Source organism: Lepidothrix coronata, unplaced genomic scaffold (assembly GCF_001604755.1).
Source record: "Lepidothrix coronata isolate B3197 unplaced genomic scaffold, Lepidothrix_coronata-1.0 Scaffold273, whole genome shotgun sequence".
In the NCBI taxonomy this organism is placed as follows: Eukaryota; Metazoa; Chordata; class Aves; order Passeriformes; family Pipridae; genus Lepidothrix; species Lepidothrix coronata.
In genome coordinates this window covers 642,850-662,394 of record NW_016690453.1, presented here as the reverse complement: position 1 = coordinate 662,394, position 19,545 = coordinate 642,850, and the positions used below count along the sequence as shown (strand labels likewise).

Sequence of the window (19,545 nt, the reverse complement as noted above, 5' to 3'; positions counted from 1 at the left end):
ATATGCATTTCAAACACTCCCCCAAAAAAGGTGTAGCTCTTGTGGTAAATTTTCCCAGGTTCAGCAGATCTTGAGGATAATCATAAAATAATATAGAAATGATTAGCAGAAAAACAAAAAAGGTGTATATCAAAATAATTTTTCTTAAAATTAAAGTTTTTATGAAATCAACCCTCTATTTTTAAATAGTGATCACACTTTGGCATGCCATCCACATGTGAAGGATTCCTGCAGAATACCCTTCTAACATGTCCCTCTCTTTTTTTAGCTTTTGTGTGGAGCTGTTCTTTCTCATAAGGTCCTCGGCTTCACTGGACTGGTCACACTGGTGACCCCCAGCATTCATGCTGACAACTCTCTAACCATCACATCAATCTTCCCTAGGCTGTTTATTTACATCTCTGACATAGAAGCTGTTCAGAATCTTCTATATATCACTCCTCTCCTACTTCCATTTTCAGTTGTTTCTCTGCCAAATCGTGAAAGGTAAAGCTTTTTAGATGTTTCTACTACGTTCCTTGCTTTAGCAGATACCATTCAAATGCTCAGTGCTTTGTTAAGTCTGGTTATTTCAGCCTTTATATATTGTGGTTGTGTTACTTTGTATGGTAATGTGACATGACACAACAAGATGCTCAGTGTTAAAGAAAAAAGATCTCTGAGATCTCTGTGCATTTCACAATATGTCAGAAACAAGTATTACGGAAATAAGTCTCAGCCTACTTTGATTAAAGGAAAAAAGTAGTCTACCTGACTTCCTGATACTCTAATTCCTTAAAAACATACTGCTCCGGGGAACACTTGACTTCTGGTAAGTGAAGTCTTCCCCACCCGTGTAGGATCATACTTCAGATTTGTTCCTATTTAAATTAAAAAGCTAAACAGAAACATGAAACTATTTTAAGCAAAAATGAACAAGTCTGGTCTAAGGAGTCTATCCCTTATTTACTATCTTTGGAAGAGGTGGATTTTCAATTAACACTTTTAACTTTTCTGATTTCCCTTAGGGTTGATAAGAATAGAAAAGAAACATGTATTTTAAAAAATCAGGAACTTAATTATTAACATAATAAAATAAAAATAATAAGAAAACACCCAACTGGTTGATTTTGTTCCAGGTATATAAGAATTGAAGTAAATCATGGGTTCTGCCATTTTTTATAACTTTTCCACAGGTTTTACTAGTTACTAGAGATTTGGATTTTTTATTTTAAAAAATTTAACTTGTCCGCTACTAATATCCACTACTGCGGATCATTATGTTGTGCAGGAAATGAGAACTCACAAATTAGGACATACCAGAACTAAGAGTACTGATGCAACGGTACATTTATCTGCTTAACAAATTTCTATATCCTTCTACTCAAAATCCCAAGGAAAACCCCTGGCTAAGGTAAAGCCTCCTGCTTGCAAGACATCACACACAGTATAAATACAGTTCTTTCTCCCCTTGCACCGGTTTGCATCTGTCACTTTTCCACCTTGGGTCACATATGCATCATACAAATAAAAGCTGTAACTTTCATAAATTTTATAAATTTTACAAATTAAAGGGCATGAAAGCACTGCTATATTTCCTAAGCTGAACACAGAGATTCGCAATAAAAATTGTTAAACAGTGTTACATACAATCAGGTGCCTGTATCTGCCAAAATCAGACTATGCCTGATAATTTATTACAGCCAAGTACTCTATCTAATGACACATAAGTCAGAGTAGTGAGGCCTTTTAAGATCAAGATATCATTTTAGCCCCACTGGCTGCTGTGGGCTCTGAACAGCTGCTTAATTTCAATATGGACTTTAAACATTTTTAGTCTGTCTTATGTGACGTCCAGTACAGCAGACAAGACATATCCTGAGTTAAAAGTGGCAGAAACCTTATAAAATGTTAAAATCAATATCATTGCTCTGGAGCAGAAGGAGTAGATATTTCCTAAACTGGTCTTCTGATCCCGTTGCATTGGAGCAATTTTCAACGGAGGTAAAAGAACACAAAAGAGTTTTCCCTTCCCTGTTGCACCTCCGTTTACCTGCCTCATCAAAAAAGGCCTTTCACCATGAAACAATAATGCTTCTCAAGTTGCTTGCATTCCCCAAATAAAAAAGTGAAAATATAGGACATCTGAATATCTTTTTTTTCCTCGCTAGCATATATGCAGACATTATAAAAAAAAAAGGTTGCTTTTACCACTGGTGTTAAAACTCATACTAACTGAAAAAGCCTGAGACTATTTTAAGGAAATATTTTCATAAAATTATACTATGGTTTCAGTATGGTTAAAAAAATATTCAAAATTAACCATCAGAAAACCTAACAGTATCCAGAACCTCACCAAAAAGTGATGAAGAATGTTTTTTTAATGATCTCTCAAAGCCATTAAAAAGACAACAGAATGCATGCGATATTTGAGCAACAAAATTTAAAAGGTTTCAACAGCACTACTATAAAGCTGAGACGTTAATAGTTATGATGCCAGAAATCTTGACATCATTGCAGTTAAATCAGAAAGTAACATATATCTGAAAAAGATCTGTTTAGAATATGTATGTTGTAGCCAATAAAGACGTGAGAGTGAAAAGTAAATTGAGATCCAGCACACAAAAATGAAATGCATCACAACGAAATGCATGTGTGAACAACCTGGCTGAATGTCTTCAAAATCCGTGCTGGATTTTTGGTGCCAAATGTAAAGGGGATTTACTGTAACACACATATATTTCAAGATAATATTGTAAACCAGTCTTCAGTATTTGTACATAAAATTATTTGAAGTAGATTCAAAAGGGTATGTATTCTTCTCCAAATCATTACTATCATTTTTTTTTCATTTGAGCAAGAAATGGAAAATGTTTTCTAAGGAAATGACTTAATTTGGTAAAGATCATACAAAAGCATTTTTTCATATTTTAATAGCGCTAAATTTCTAGTTCTAAATAAATTTAAAACAGCAACAAAAGGAGAAGCGGCTCTAGTCTAGTCTGCCCAGATTGGTACCAGACAAGAAGAGACAAAATAGATGGCAAACCTGTAAAGATCAGAGAACTGACCTTTAACTGAATTTTGCAACTTTGTGGTCAATATACTCAGTGATCTTATGTTCATGAAAGAGAACAATTCTGGAAGTAAACACTCTAAACCTACCTACTCACATCAGATGATGTATTTAAATAGAGATGGAGTTTAAAAGCAGTATTCCGCATTACCCGCATTGTAACTGAAAAGCCTATGTTACCTGAAGCAATAATTCAAATGGACAGTTTGTCTCTAAGGAATACGTGTTTGACTGTTGTTTTTCCCTATACTGTTGTTGCAAAAAGGTCACAACTGTATAAAATACACAGGAGTGGAATCATGATCTCATGCCAAGTCAGTCAAAATGAATGCCATTCCCAGCTTTGTGAATGACTTGCAACATTAGTAACAAAATTATTTTCTCTTTTTTGTTCATCTGTACAATAACACTTGCCTTCACCAGGTTGTTGTGGGAATTAATTATGGATATGTTAATATTTAGGAAGCATCATAAGCTGCATCCATTCCTACAAAAATTTGCCCTACAGTAGCTTGACTGTTTTTCAGGACAACAATTATCTATCTTTTTTTATTTGTTTGTACAGTTCTCAGAACAATAGGGTCTTAATCCTTGACTTGGACAGCTAGACACCATTGAAACATAAATAATTAGAAAACAATATGAGTTGAGAGGTTTTAGTGAAGTGTTATACTTCCCAGGGCTCCAAGGCACAGAGCATTTAAATGACCAGAATTTAGCCAAAGCAAAGGGAACTGGGGACAAGGAACCATAGCTTTGGTTGCTTCTAACAACTTTGGTGGCTTGTTCTTGAAAGAGCAGGGATACAAAAAAGAAGGCTGCTGGAATGCATCTGTGAGAAAAGAACACTACTTAGAGGAGCATGGGGACTGCAAATATAGTTGTCTTTTCAGTGAGGCATTTAGGGCAAGAGCTTTTTATGCATTTGCCAGCTCTACTGTATCTGAAAATTATGAACAAACACAGTAGAAAAAATGGGGGGTTGTTTGGGTGGGGTGTTTTGAGAAACAGCATATAAACACACAATTTGCCAAAAGAGATACACATCAACAAGAAAGAAACAGCTACCAACGGTAGCTGTTTTCTCTTGAGATGTCTTCTGTGCACACCTAGGCTGCCTTTATCATGAGTATACCCACTACATTCAAGGTGGAGTCTCCAGAAGTATTAGCTGTGTGTCATGATATACACCAAGAACATCCCCCTGCTTCCTATCAGAAGTAAAAACGTTGGAGCCAGTCCAAGTGCTCGAGTAGCTCCTAATTTGGTCCTTCATCTACAGCATCTAATAGCTTCAAGTACCAAGCATAAAGGGTATGACATGGAGTTTGTGCCAACATTTCCAAGTAAAACAATTACTGAACAATTAAGTAACAATTTCTTCTTCATTGCCTGTCCTCACATTTGTTCTGTTGTTGGTGACTTCCAAGCTTTGTACTCTCTGAAAGTGAGTATAAGAAATATGGACTTGTTTAGAAATGAAAGACTGATGGGAAGCATGACTGCCAGCACTAATGTGAAAAATAATTCCTTCCAAGTGACAAATGAAGAAATGCTCTGCTGGAAGATACCTGGAGGACAAGCAATTTCCACAAGGTGATGAATGAAAAGGAAGTAGAATGCTGAGACGAAAGGCTGGAGTGCTTCCAGCAAAACATGAATGTAGGGTGCGGCAAATAAAAGCAGTCTTCAGGGCAGAAAAAGGGAAAAGAGTCAGGTTTAATACACCACCTACAATTTTTATTTTCCTAAATAAAGGAATTAAAGCAATTAAAACAATATATTAGGAAAAAAATGGAGAATTGCAACAGAGACTATGTAAACATTATTTTCAACCACTAATCAGACTATGTAGAATACACATGCAACAAAAAACAAATTAAACATTTACCTAGATATAGTAAATTAATATTATCCCAATATTTTAGAACAGCCTATATCCCATTAAATTATTATATAATGTCATTATTACATTGTGCATCCAAAACTCTTTGATACTCTCAGTAAACAATACATACTTAATATATACATAATTTTAAACACATTAACCCACTCCTTTAAGTAATCTACTTAATGCACAATAAAAATTATGGCAAATATGTCTTTCCAACTGTTTAGATACATCAACCCCTCTTGCATTTGCAGTTTGATATGAAAAAAACTTCAATAGATTAGAATGATAAGGCTTTTTCAAAAGACTGAGAAGCAATATGCATAGCTTGATGTGATCTGAAATAGATGCTGAATCTGTTTTTGAAAAAAGAGAAATAAAGTTATCTTTCTTTTTAACTGAATTAAATTGAAAAAAGTCTTAGAAAGTCCTAATATCTTACCTGTTGATATGCTTCATAGATTACATCAAACAAGAAAGCTTGAGGCATTTCACTCGCTCTGTACCTGGCACGTTCCAATGAGTGGTCTAAACAGCCATCTGCAGCAGAAGCAACAACAGTAGAAACTAGAGGACGAATTGCTCCTGCTGCCTGTGGAACAAAACACAAAGAGAAACCTAAATGTTATTAATATTAATGTATATGAGATAGCTGTAGTCAAAAAAAGCTTTAAAATACATTTTTTCCCTTCTTTATCTTTCTACATCTCATAATGCATGTCATATTACCTAGTCTGTGTGACACTTTCAACACTAACATAGCAATGGAGGACTGTATAAGTACACATGGAGGGACAATTTACAAAAAAAATCTTAAGTCCTTCATATCTACTGCAAATACACTTACAGATCTGAAATGTTCATTTTTCAGACTTTCTTCTGCATACCTAGTAGGTGGTTTCTGTGAGGACAGTTCTAGGCCTATTCAGATATCAAACAGCAGCAGACACATCTGAGAGGTCTTGACAATCTACAATACCTATTGCTTTCACAGACTTCAATTTGGCTAAACTGCTCAAAAACAATTTACAAGAAAACTTTCAGATAATTGAGCTTGTTCCTCTGTTTGAATTCACCCTGTGAAATACTGAGCAACCACACTTACCAGTGAAATCATAGGGAACGCAGCATTTACATCTGAAAGTATTCCATATCAAGCAGCACTATGCTCTAGAACAGATACTTAAATGTTTATATTTCAGTTTCAGTTTTGCTTCGGTTTGAAACCAATTAAACATATATCTTTGATCTTTTCATCAACATACAGTATTAAAGATCTATGGCATCTCTGAAGCAGAACTCTTCTAGCTGTCTTTAGGCATTCTGATACACCCACACTGCATCAGTCACTTATCAAATGTTCACATGAACTTTAGGAGAAGCTTAAAACAACTTGGACAAGAGTTGTCCATACAATAATGAAGAAAAAGTACAGTGGCAGAACACTGCTTATCAAGTCACAGAGCAAACAGCATGCTCCCCAATGATGCTAACCATTGAGAACGGCATGTTCACACTATACTGCTTATTAATAATTTTTAAGAATAATAAAAAAGAATAATTGATGCTGTTTCAAAACATTTGGAACTATACAAAATCTTAAATCAGGATACCTAGAAAATCATCCCAATGCCTAATTCTGCCACTTTTCACAGCAGCCTCGGAAGATTTTCTGAGGCTTCATGAATTTTGACACAGAAAAAGAATAGGTCCCTTATCCCATAACAGCACTGCTATTAATGATTTTATTTATCTCTGTTGGCAAATCCTGCCCTCATACATGAGTCCTGTCCATTCTTAGAAGATTTCTGACCTCAAATAAGCATACAGTGGTAGAACGAGACAAAAAAGTGAGTCCAAAATTTTTGTACTCTCAGAAGAAAAGAACTAGTTGTCTTCCCTCCCCCTTTTACACTACTTAACAATAAAACAAAGGGGAATGCAGTCAGAGTGTTGAGCCCTTTATGAGCTCTAAATCACAGCTCCTTAGTTCATTCTTTTACAGAATAAGAACAGACATATGAACCAATTTCTCACGCCCAAAGAGTTATGATATGCATGAGCTACCGGGAAGGGTGAAGGGAGAGAAAAGATTCAAAAGATTCGTGGGACAGGAGAAATATCTGAACTGCTTTCTCAAAATCTGAAAAGCACTTTTACTTTCTAATACGTGGAAAGAGATATCTATATAAAACACCACACAGAGCAAAACACTATCATCCAATGGCAAAATGTGGTACAGAAAGATCAGTAAAACTGTGAAATCACAGAACTGTCTGTCTCTTAAGAGGTAATCTAGTTCTTCTTTCTGACCCAGGCAGGATCAATTTTACTTCTGTAACAGAAAAGACAAACTGAGAAAACTAAACACCACTATAATTTTAGTAATACATCAATGTATTAAATGAGGTGTAAATTTAACAGACGTACTTAGAGCAAAAGCTCTGCAGAGCAGAAGTAGAGAGACTAAATTATCTGCAACTTGTCCCCTATTTCCTATGATTCAAGGACATGGATTATTACATCTATATCCCAGCTGCTGGGCATTTGGACTATGTTATTTTGCTCTGCCGTCATATTTTAATTGGTCAGACAAGCACACAAAAATTGTAAAATTAGAAGGTCATGGGAAAAGAGAGAGAGCAGCATGCTAGCCACAGCTTTTCTGTAATTAGCTGTATATTTGATTTTTTTTTTTCTGGCATTCCAGAAAACCAGTTAGCAAAAGAGAATTCCTTAGGCTGTTCCAATATTTTATTACAGTTTTTAACAATCATGTCATGTTACATTTTAAGCATAAAACAGATTGGAAGAATACAATGCGCCTTGCGTAACCAAATCTCACAAGTGAAACATCCACTCTGAGGAACAAAAAGCCAAACTGCAATTCTAAATAAAATTGAATACTCAAAATTGTATTCTTAAAAGAACTCTGAAACACATTGTTTTCTTGCCATCTGGTTTATTGCACAATAAAAATTTATGAATGTCTATATCGGTATCTTTGTGTCAATACTGAACCACAATTCCTGCTCTGCTGAGGCCTAGCTCTTCCAAAGATTCAGAAAACTAAATCCAAATGCAACATTTTTTTAAACCCTCCAATTAACTTCTCGAGTAATGGAAAGCTTCACAGCACGTAAAATTTAAAAAATGCATTTTTCAAGCAACTATAGTTTGGCTTCACATTACACCAGAACTGAGTCCAGTGTGACAGGCTCAGTTTCTCACCTGTCTTCCTGCCATTTCAATAAGAAATCACAAGTTGGGCACAATAAGATTTCTTCTGCAGCAGGTCCACCCAAACTATACCTGACACTGACTGAAAACATGAAATTAAATACAAAGAATAAGATTCTTGTCTGACTTCTGATCATGCAAGGGACAGAAATTCTATGTATGCAATAACAGGATAATTAGCAGTCATTTGATTTTTAAAAAAAAAACAGGTTTTAGTCCAAAAAAGGACAATTCAGTCCACGACTGAAAGCAGAATGGAGAGCTCTAGTGCTTAGCAAAGCCAAGAAGTTTCTAATGCACAGAAAACCTTCATATGATGAGCAGCTGGTATCCAAAAGCCCACAATCCATAAGCTAGAGCATACCTGCTAAGGTGCAGCCCTGAGTCAAAACCTTAAAATCCTGAGGCAAGATACAGAAATTGGTTGTTTTGCTCAGTACTGGCTCACGTTTCTGCAGGACCTTTCTCTGTCTCAGTGCACACCCATATGGGCTCCCTCAACCAGACGATGCGACCCAACACAAGGTTGTGTCTACCACCTACCTCAGTGACATGTGAAATACATTAGTTCCTAAGGCCACTTTCAGACTGGGTGAAACTGGGATCAAGCAAGGGAAAATACCGGCCCTGCACTATTTTCATATGGCACTAGAGAGCTGAGTTCCTAACACAGGAAACCTTGCATCTGCAGTACTGCTGGTATATGCCAACACAGCTGCCAAACCCACACTGGCTTACACAGACCTCACCACACGTGCTTCTACTTCTGAAACTGGCTCGTGGGTATCTTCATTCATGGTGTAAGCATAATATTTGGCATGTAAAAACAGAAGAATTGAGTTTTGTGAGTTTTGTTCTTGTATAAAGGCCAAAGAGGGGCACAGTTTAACATGTATGGCTCGTTCTGCGGTATTTCCTTCTGGCTAGTGCAAGCCTCCTCCCCATTCTGAGAAGCACAAAGCCTTTTCTGAATTCCACTCCCAGCAGCCCTGCAATGAACTAAACAGGGAATTTTTTTAGGAGCTTAAGACAGGGCTACAGACTAATTTTTTTTAGTTCAGAAACTTAAACATTAGGGCACAGTAGGGACAATAATACATTAAGGCATTACTGGGTCTTACACTGACATTTCCCTACTCAGAGGTCTCCTCTTCCAATTTCTAATCATTATGACCCAGATCTCAAGCAGGTTTGCTTTCAAAATCATATACAAAATGCATCATACACCCTTCCTGAATGTGAAGTGGATAGTTATTCTGAATTTCTTTAAATGTCCACTTTACAGCCTTCAAGCCACTCCACTCCAAAGACAGTTAAGCATTAGTTTTGGTGAACTTAGCCTGTCCAGGAAATGCATACACTTCTTTCCCCCAGTTTTCCATATTCTGGGAAATAAATCAGTTAAAGTATCTAAATATTCCTTCATAGCACAGCAAACATTGAAGAGAATATTGCTAACCAGTTAGTTTTCCTTTGCAAACAAAATACTGTAAGAAAAAACATCCTTTTAATCTATCACTTCCTTAAAACAATCCTAAAATGTTGTAAGAACACAGAATTCCATCAACTTCAAGGGAAGTGACAGACTCATATCACTCAGAAGCAAGCTCACCCATCCATCTGCTGAAACTGAACCCGCCTCTAGATGCTTTCAGAAACAGTGTCTTTTATAAGCCATTTTTAAACAGCACAAATCAAAAACATTTACAAACAAGTTCTCAGTTTTGTATTCAGTTTTTTTACTGAGACCACAGTATGCATTAAAGATTCAATGGTGACTGGAAAAAGGTAGAGAATGAAGTGCATCATGCACTTCAGCATAACAGGATATCACAAATATTTTCAAGAGATCCAAGGCGTACTGACTCACCTTTTCACTAAACAGTAACATTGTATTGTTCTCAGTTTATCACACTTCTACTCTGACAAGAAACTCTTTAGATGTGTGTATTCAGTGAATCCATAACCAGGGTGTGCTTTAAGATCAGATAACACAGTCAGTTCAAGGAAAGTTAAATCCAATATTAATGACATCTTTTATTACAAAATGAAGTATGAATGTTTAGACCACAGAAGCGTACACACAACACAGCAACTTGGCTAACACAACGCAGTATAGCTTAATTTTACTGAAAATTCATAAAAAATAAAAATCCTAATTTTTTTTAAAATAAGGTAATATAAGGTAATAAAAAAAGAACCCAAACAGAACCAATTAAAATTTCCATAAGTATTACAGGGCGGGGCGGGGAGGGGGGGATGGAGTTTATCTCACAAGCAAAAAATCATCCAGCTTACAACAACACAGTGCAATATTCATCCTAGACCAACACTCCCCACCTACAACAAAATACAACAAGAATAAATTATCAAAGACCCAGAAGCTCCAAAAAAGCATGAAAACCAACAGAGCCACATGGCTGATCTGGTCATTTTGGGTAGCCAGAGTTGAAACAGAACATGCTTAACAGCTGTAAAACTCAACGAGTTGAATGATACAGACTAGGAAGAAAAAAAATTTGCAGTGGCCCAAAATCCTTACAAAAAAAATACCACAACTACAATTCCTTTTGTTTTAGAACAGTGTGGTAACAAGCTCAGACAACCACAGATCCTGCAAGCTGGCATACTAAAAAAAAAAGTATGCTATGTCTTTGGCACGCCCTTGTCCCCAGTAGGCCCCAAGTACTGATGCAGACCCACAAGGTCTTACATGGCCAATCTGCAACCCTGAACTTCAAGTGAGTGGGAATCATAGCCTAAAACTTTACAGAATGCCGTCATAAATGGGCAAAGTTTTCCACTCCTCTGACTCTCTTCAACTTTTTAATTACACCAACAATACTCTTCTTTTTCATTCATAGCCTCTATCACCCCTGAAATTCATTTTCCCTATGCTTTCTATCTTCTCAGCTGTCTGGTAGCATTAAGTGCACATTTTATGTTTTATTTATTTTATATTTTAATTATCCTAACTAATAATTCAATGTTTTAAAATTACTTAGGAATAGGCTTGATATCAAACACATAAAGCAAGCCTGTGAGTATTAACTTAAAAAGAATGTTCCTATTCTTAATGCTTTTACATGTTTTCTCAATATTCATATTTATAAATTTTAATTCTTTCATCAGAGTTGTTTTCAACTCCGACAAGCAAAATAGCACTGAAGCAAGACTCACAAATAATTTAGCCACCCTGCCTTAGAAAAAATAAACTTGCATTGCATATATTCACTGAAAATAGAAGCATATTAGAAATACATTTTCATAATTTCAAAGCAGCTGACTTCTTTGAAACTGTATGCTGAAGATTGTGGGGCTTGTCACACTTCATAGGACAACTATATTCATCTTGAAATTCCATTAAAGTCAGTTTTATAAAGGTAAATTTGATAAACACACAAAAAATTTTATCCTGCTTTTCCATTAAGACAAGGATTGCATTAGGACAGTGTTGAACTACATAACAATAACAATCAATGTTAACTTAGACAAGCTAGGTATCTAACAGTTTACAAATATGTCCTGGAATGTTTTTTATTGGGTGAAAGATTATTTATATGTTTCCAAACACAACCATCTCATAAGGATTTCGGTCTAAATTAGGTCTGGCTAGGAACTAGCAAAAGAAGTTCAGCATAACTATGATTAATTTCTTCTCATTTTATTCTATCAAACTGTTTCCACGTGTTACTACACAGAAAGTATTATTTTACACAGATCAAACTACTTTCCAGGAAGGGCATTCACAGCCATCTACAGTATGAAAAAAATACAGAAATAAACATTGTATTTGTGATGCATGAAACAGGTAGAAACTTGTATTTCTATTCAGACATCAGCACTCAAACTAATTGTATCTATAGTAATCAACATACTTTGGCCACATTCAGTAATTACCATTTAAGTTAGAAGAATTGTCTCTACTGAAAGATTTCTTATTTCATATTTATCAAACAGAATCTTGAAAGCAAAATTCAGAAACTTAATTATAAGATTAAAATATTTCACATATTTAAGATGATGTTCTTTTCAAATTTCTTCTATTGTAAATCTGAAGGGGAGAATATCTATTAAAACAAAGACATATAACTATTGTCATAAAATAAAGCAATTAGAGAATTACTTCTAATGCACATTCAAGGTATAGCACTAAAATACCATCTTATTTTCTTATGTTTCTTTTTTTCTTTTCCTTTTCTGCATTTTGTATCCAGCTCTTGTCTAGGGCTATGGGTTTTTTTCTCTATAACCAAAAGCTTTAGTCTGTGAGAAGTTTTATGATTCCACTGCAGAGATGGAAGATGTAGAGAAATCCTAGCAAAACAATTCTATTTCAATGGAAAAGCTGGGGGCACAAACAAAATAATGACACAAACTATAAGCCACCATCTGATACAGAAGTGCAGTTGATAACAATTCGACCATATGAGCAACTTAGGTGTGAACACTCGTTCAAATCCAAACTAGCCAAACTTCCAAACTGAACTGCTACAAGCTTGCACATAGTCCACAAAGTTCATAACTCATTCTGTACCCAGAACCCACCTGCTTTCTGTATAGCAAGGCAAGGCAGTGGTCTGGCTGCATGGGTTCAACTCAAACCTGTCACCATCTGCCCCATGAGTCCTTCTGTTAATGTCATGTTCAAAAGAGCCCCCCAAACCAGTACCTCAGCTGCACACAGCTCTTGAAGGAACATATGGAGCATGCAATCAGTCAGGACTATAGGACAACCAAGATGACTCAGTAAAGAATAGCAGACCACAATAAAGGTAGAGGTACTCTCATTATCAAGCAGAAACATTAGTTTGAGTCTGAGGCATAACATACTTTCACCCACATTCACACCTAAACTCTATCATGTAGCACAGACATAATTTGTGTGACTGTGCTGTGGTGGGGTCAGTATTCCTTCTACCTATTCATTCTGCCAACAAACAAGTACAATCTGCAACCTGGACAACATCTGATGTATCCATCAGAAATTAAGGCTGAAGAAATAAAGGCTACCTTCTTTTCACCAGGTATCTTCTGCCTATATCTATTCTGTAAGAAAAAGAACAGTTCTTGCATACCTTATTTTTAATTTTGTTGGGGAAAAAAACAACAACAAAACTCGTAGTCCTTATGGGCACAGCATGTTTGATTCTCATTACTGAGCACTAAAATTCTCTTATGTAGGCAGTATCACCAGCCAGTCCAATTCCAGCTGTCTTGACACATTTGCTCTGGCAGCTTTTAATTGCCCAAGGACAGAACTGGTTGAAATGTTAAACAAGCCTGGTCTAACACAGATATTAAACCTAATCATCAGCCAGACAAAAAGAAGGTTAATTAGAACACATGTAAGGAGTTTTGAATACTATGAAAAAAGGCTTATATGCTAAACTTCACCTAATTTCCTTAAAGTCTGTTTACCCAGCTGGCTAGAAGCAACAGTCAAACTCACTAAAATTGGGCACATGTTAATCTTAAACCAACACAAGGAAGGAAGAAGTTATAATTGTGTTTATTCCTAGCTGCAAAAGAGGGGATGTTTAATCAGAAATTTAATATACACTTTGATCCAATGTTAATGAGCTGACACAATGTTGTACATTGAACTGACTTCAAAGATATGGGATGCCTTAAACAAATGTAATGTATATTTATGACACTGTTTAAGAAAAAGAAAACATTTCTTCTAATGAGGTCACCTTTATCAGAACATACAATCTGAGTAACTGGGGATAGTACACGTACATCAAGACATGTCAGAGCCCCAATTAGCTATGGCAAACTACAGAAGATAACAGAAACTGTTGCTCAAAAATTAAGAGCGCACATGTTCTTTACAAAATTTCTGTTCTTTTGTATTTAAAGCATTTACCGCTAAGCATCAGTAAATATTGTTTTGCTCTAATCAATCACGTGCTAAATTCTAAATGTTATTATGTGGAAAAAAATAAGATTTCACCAAGAAAACAAAAAAGATTTCCTTCAAAAAGACAGAATAATAGGAAAATGCAACTGAAAATATATATGTATATGCATATAAAGTAGAGGAAGAAAGCAAAACTAGGCATATCACAGGCTGCAATTTTTCAACACACTGAAAACAAGGTCAAAAACATATCATAAGTGGAAAAGAAGCAAAATCAAGAACATACATATGCACTAAGGAAAAGCGAAGGGCAGTACGGCAAACAACGATACAACAATTATGTGAAGTTTTGATTTCACATTAAAATCAGATTTTTTTAAAAAAGTAGACTGAAAATAAATTCTAAGAATGTCACTTATGTTGCTCGAGTATCGTGAATTACTGCCACAAATTTTTGATATAATAAAGCTTAAAATTACAAAAGTTAGCAGGATTAAACTAATACAGACATTTTTAATGTGCCATACAAATTATACAGCATTTCTTCTAGTGCATTCCTTGTGACAAATTCAAGAATGGTTAAGGAAGTTAGTGTTTTTCATAGATACAATAGTACTATATATTCCATAAAATATATTTTGCCATATTATTAGCCAAAAAAGGTCTTATTACCTTAGTCAACATATTTAGCTATTCTTTCATCATGGTGCAATAACTGATAATGTTTAACAACACAGTCTTATTCATTAAGGTTTTGTTTTCTTCTTCATAGATTTTTTTAAAGTATTTTAAAGTTTGTATAAAGTCTGTATAATGCTACCAAGGATCCATACCATGTATAGGACCCAGACCACACATAGCATCCTCCACTTAAAGAGCAGCACATGCTGGTATACAGCTTCAAGGCTTTCTTACAGCATATTTATTCTTTTCAGTTGCCAGCAATAGTTGTACATTATACACAATTACGATGGATTCTCTCAGATGCATAATTCAGCCTAAGCAATTCAAACATTTCAAAGCAAATCACATGGCCCGTATGCTACCATCAGTTTTCATTATATTTAGAGGTATTTTAAAGCATACTTAGAGCTTTACATTTGGCATTCATTCAACATAACTGACAACAACATGAGCTACCAGCACTTTTCTTGTTCTAACCTGTACTGTATTGCAAATCTAGGCGGCAAAAATTAAACAGAACATTTGCTATAAAAGTTAATGAACTACAAAAACAATAACTTTTGCCTCTAAATTAATGACTGTTTATTTTACTTTGGCAGCATAATATTACTTTGCATTAACAACTAATGAAACACAATTTACAGTCAGCAAGCCATCTTTCATATCCCATATACTGATTTACATGCAAAAAGCTATCAGTGAGCATGCACTGCACTACAAAGGATTTTGCATATTAGAGTAAATCAATATAAAGATGAGTTAACATTTGTATTCAGCAGAATTGAAATCTTAACATTTCTGCTACAGGTCTTACAATTGAGTTTAAGAACTTCTTTGAGAAGAATATTTTACCTCCAGACAGTGTATGCCATTACAAAATCAACAATATCATGACGTGAATGCTACTGATCCACTGCTTATCATTAAACACATGATTTGCATCATATTATGAAGAAAGAAGAAAAAAATCTTGAGGTGTTGTAGGAGGACTCTTGCACAATTTAATCAACCAAATGCCGTCTTTAATTAATAACTTTCCCACACACAGAGCAATCAAACCCACGGCAGTATAGATTGTGGTCATGCAGTGCTCTAAAGCAACCCTGCACTTGCTTATCAAATGTCTTTGCCTTCTGAACTCGCTCAGCTGCTTCCCTTGGAACTGCTTGTGCCCTCTCCTTGCAGGAAACCTTGCACCTGAGCTTCTTTGTCATACATCTCTTTATACAAGCTTCATCCAACACTTCCTCTGTTATCAAGGGCCTTGTAAAACAGATTATCACACCTTATAATGTCACTTTGGCTCTGACAGTGACGTTAATACACATATGTGTGAATTTGATACCTTATGAATTCTCTCCTACATGCTCCAAGGCTCCTCAAGGCTGTATTACAGCCCACTTACTTCTTGGAAACAGAAGGGTAAGCACAGAACCAGTCCAGCAGACTATTACAGCATATGAAACAGGCCAAGTTGGCCTTCAGAAGCTTCACCTAACCTGCAGGGCTGATAGTGTTCCTGCCACAACCACGGAGATCACAAACTCTACCAAAATGCAGCTGGTGACATTTCTGGATGAAAACTCAGATAATCTTTCTTTTCAGTTCCCTTTTTTTTTTCATTTTTCACCTTTTGGTGAAAAAGGGAAAAATTTACATGCCTAATCCTTATCCAGAGAGATATGGCTAAGAATCTCTTCCAGATCTCATCATGTAGGAGTTTCTAGAATGATCCAAGGCCTTTATTCAGCTTCTCCCACATGCTGGATAAGATGATTTCCCTTATTTTAAGGAACTATTCTTTAATCCTTTTATCTGCTGCAGGAAGGAGAAACCTGAGTAACTAAATAGACATATCTGCACTAAAAGCTGCTTTGTTTCCCAAAAGTCATATTGTTTTCTCAGATGAAGCATATAGATTTTAACTAGCCTCAAATCAACAGCAGTATCGTACACGCAGTTTCTCTAAATTTAAAGAGGATACATTTTATAGACACTACATAAGAATGATCTCAGCAACCACTTAAGTACAGGAAACTGTGCTCAAAATTTATTTTCAGGATAAACTAACCCTCCCTAAAAAAAAAGTAAGGTAAAAATTACTCTGTGTGTAGACTTCCAGAAGCTAAGAAATGGTGGATCAAGTCACCTTTTAAAAAGGTGACTAGTTGTGTTAGGCACAGCTGGCTCTGTTAGTACAACACAGAAATGCCGCAAAGAAGAAAGGGAGATTACAATTCAAGTTTCTGTCTATGATATATTTATTTCCTTTGGTTGAGTTGCATCCTTCCTAATAAATGCAATGAATACTTTAAATCACTTAAATTGAGACTGGGAAATGACAGACCTGTTTCTCCCCTTACCAGTGTATTCCAACTATCAAACATTACATTTTGTTAGGACTAAGACTTCAAGTATTTAATAACAATACATTCATTTTCCATTCAACAGAGAAGACAACAACTTGACTGAGAAGGTTATAACTTTCTAGGGGACCAACACTGCCATAAGCTATGGAAACATCAGTATGCTTTCAATAGTTATCCATTAAAAAGGAACAATGCATTGTATAACTATTTTCTGTACAACAGCAAAACTACATTTCTTCACACATTCAGAAAAGTTTTAGGGCTACTGAAGAGCTTCTGATCTTCACAATAATGCAGAATTATAGAATAGTTTGGGGTGGAAGGGACCTTTAAAGGTCAGGTAGTCCAATCCCACTGCAATGAGCAGGGACATCTTCAACATCAGGTTGCTCAGAGCCCTGTCCAACCTGACTTTGAATGTTTCTATCGATGGGGTATTTCCCATCTCTTTGGGAAACCTGTTCCATTGTTTCACCACTGCCATTGTAAAAAATTTCCATATCTAGTCTGAATTTACCCTTTTTTAGTTTAAAATCATTACTACTTCTCCTATTTCAATAGACCCCATTTAAAAGTTTGTCACCATCTTGTAAATGAGCCCCCTGTAGGTACCGAAAGGCCATAATAAGGTCTCCCCAGAGCTTTCTCTTGTCCAGGCTAAATGACCCCAGCTCTCTCAGCCTTTCTTCATATGAGAGGTGTTCATCTGATCATTTTTGTGGCCCTCTGCTGGACCCACTTCAACAAGTCCACGTCTTTCTTGTGCTGAGGGCCCCAGTGCTGGATGTAGTACTCCAGGTGGGGTCTCATGAGAGTGAAGTAGAGGGGCATAATCACCTCCCTTATCACCTCCCTTGACCTGTTGGCCACACCTCTCCTGGCTCCAAGTGCATACTGTCAGCTCAGGGCCAGCTGACAACACCCACGAGTACGCCCAAGTCCTTTTCCGAAGGGTTCTCTCAATCCCTTTTTCCCAGAGCCTGTATGGATACCAGGGACTGTCACAGTTGAGGGCAGGACCTTGCACTTGGGCATGTTGAACATCAGTGTTCACAAAGGCCCACTTCTCGAACTTGTCCAGGTCCCTCCACGTGGCATCCCATCCCTCAGGCATGTCAACTGCACCACTCACCTTGCTGTCATCTATAAATTTGCTGAGAGTGCACTTGATCTCACTGTCTGTGTCAACGATGAAGGTATTAAAGAATATTGGTCCAAATACAGACCCCTGAGGGATACCACTTGTCACCACTCTCCACCTGGATGTTGAGCTGTTAACCACAACCCTCTGGATGCAACCAACCAAGCAATTCCTCATCCACTGAACAGTCCCTCCATCAAATCCTTCTCTCTCCAATTTAGAGAGACGGATATTGTGGAGGACTGTCTCAAAGGCCTTAGAGAAGTCCAGACAGCCAACATCCATAGTTCTCTTGTCCACTGATATAGTCACTCCACCATAGAAGGCCCCTAGGTTGGTTAGGCAGGACCTGCCCTTGGTGAAGCCATGACAGCTTTCTCAAATCACCTCCCTGTCCTCCATGAGCTTTACCATAGCTAAGAGCATGTAGGTCTCAAAATGTTTTATTCTAAAATTGCTTCATAATCCCTACTATTCACTAGTAAGTATTTTTACATTGACATCAGTCAGTCTCCTAAACTACAGAACTCATTCCGTCAGTGAAATAAAAATCATGTCAAGAAGGTAATTGTAACATCTTCAGTTCTTGATTCTGTTTTTGCACATGGGTCTGACAGGACAGCAGGAGCCTCCCAAAGCAGCAAGCATACAATGGAAGTATAACTTCTGAGAACACAGGCAGTGGATGACTTCAGAAGACCCAGGGTATAAATATGATGCAGTCTTTGCAGCTGGATAAAATCAATTTTTGAGTATAACAAAGAAAACAAAGACAATGTTTAAAATATTCTATATACGACAAAACCAGAGGAAATAAGAAAACATAAAAAGACAATCACTTTCAACAGAAAAAGTACAAAGAAAGGTCCAAAGGGGCAGAACTGCTCCAGCATTCCATCCCCATTCAAGTGCACCAACCAGATCATCTTATTTATCCATCCAAGTCCTCCTTAAACTTCAGTGGAGAAAAACAGGTGGTTTTCAGTTTGCCACCCACCGAGTTTTGCTATTGTAACTCAACAGTCATAGACAGCTGTGGTAGTTTGGTCTAGGCCTTCCTTGGCGACCAGTTTGTAACCAAGGAAGGGCCCAGATTTACCCAGTATTCCCTACGATTTTTACGTAAGCCAGGCTATAAGAAGAAAGGAGGAGAGAACTTCGCTCTCTTTGCTTCTGGTGGCTTTGGAGGTGCAGGTTCCCTGCTGTTGAGTCTGCCGTGTTGGGGAGTGAGGCCTGGGAAGGCCTTGTCGACCTTGGGAGACGGAGGTTGCCAGCGATTGATCCAGCGTGACTCTCCGT

The 19,545-nt window shown here is 36.7% G+C and overlaps 1 protein-coding gene across 3 annotated transcripts in view; it reads right to left on the bottom strand.

Annotated features, from left to right (window-relative positions):
- Positions 1-19,545, bottom strand: part of ISPD (isoprenoid synthase domain containing) — a 112,731-nt gene that overhangs the window by 83,024 nt on the left and 10,162 nt on the right. For all 3 annotated transcript variants that reach the window (XR_001878293.1, XM_017836277.1, XM_017836276.1), the window contains exon 3: positions 5,389-5,538. Coding sequence is in view for 2 of the 3 variants with exons in the window: in XM_017836277.1 (XP_017691766.1) it covers positions 5,389-5,538 (150 nt within the window). In the remaining variant the exon portion in view is untranslated. The remainder of the gene's footprint in view (positions 1-5,388; positions 5,539-19,545) is intronic.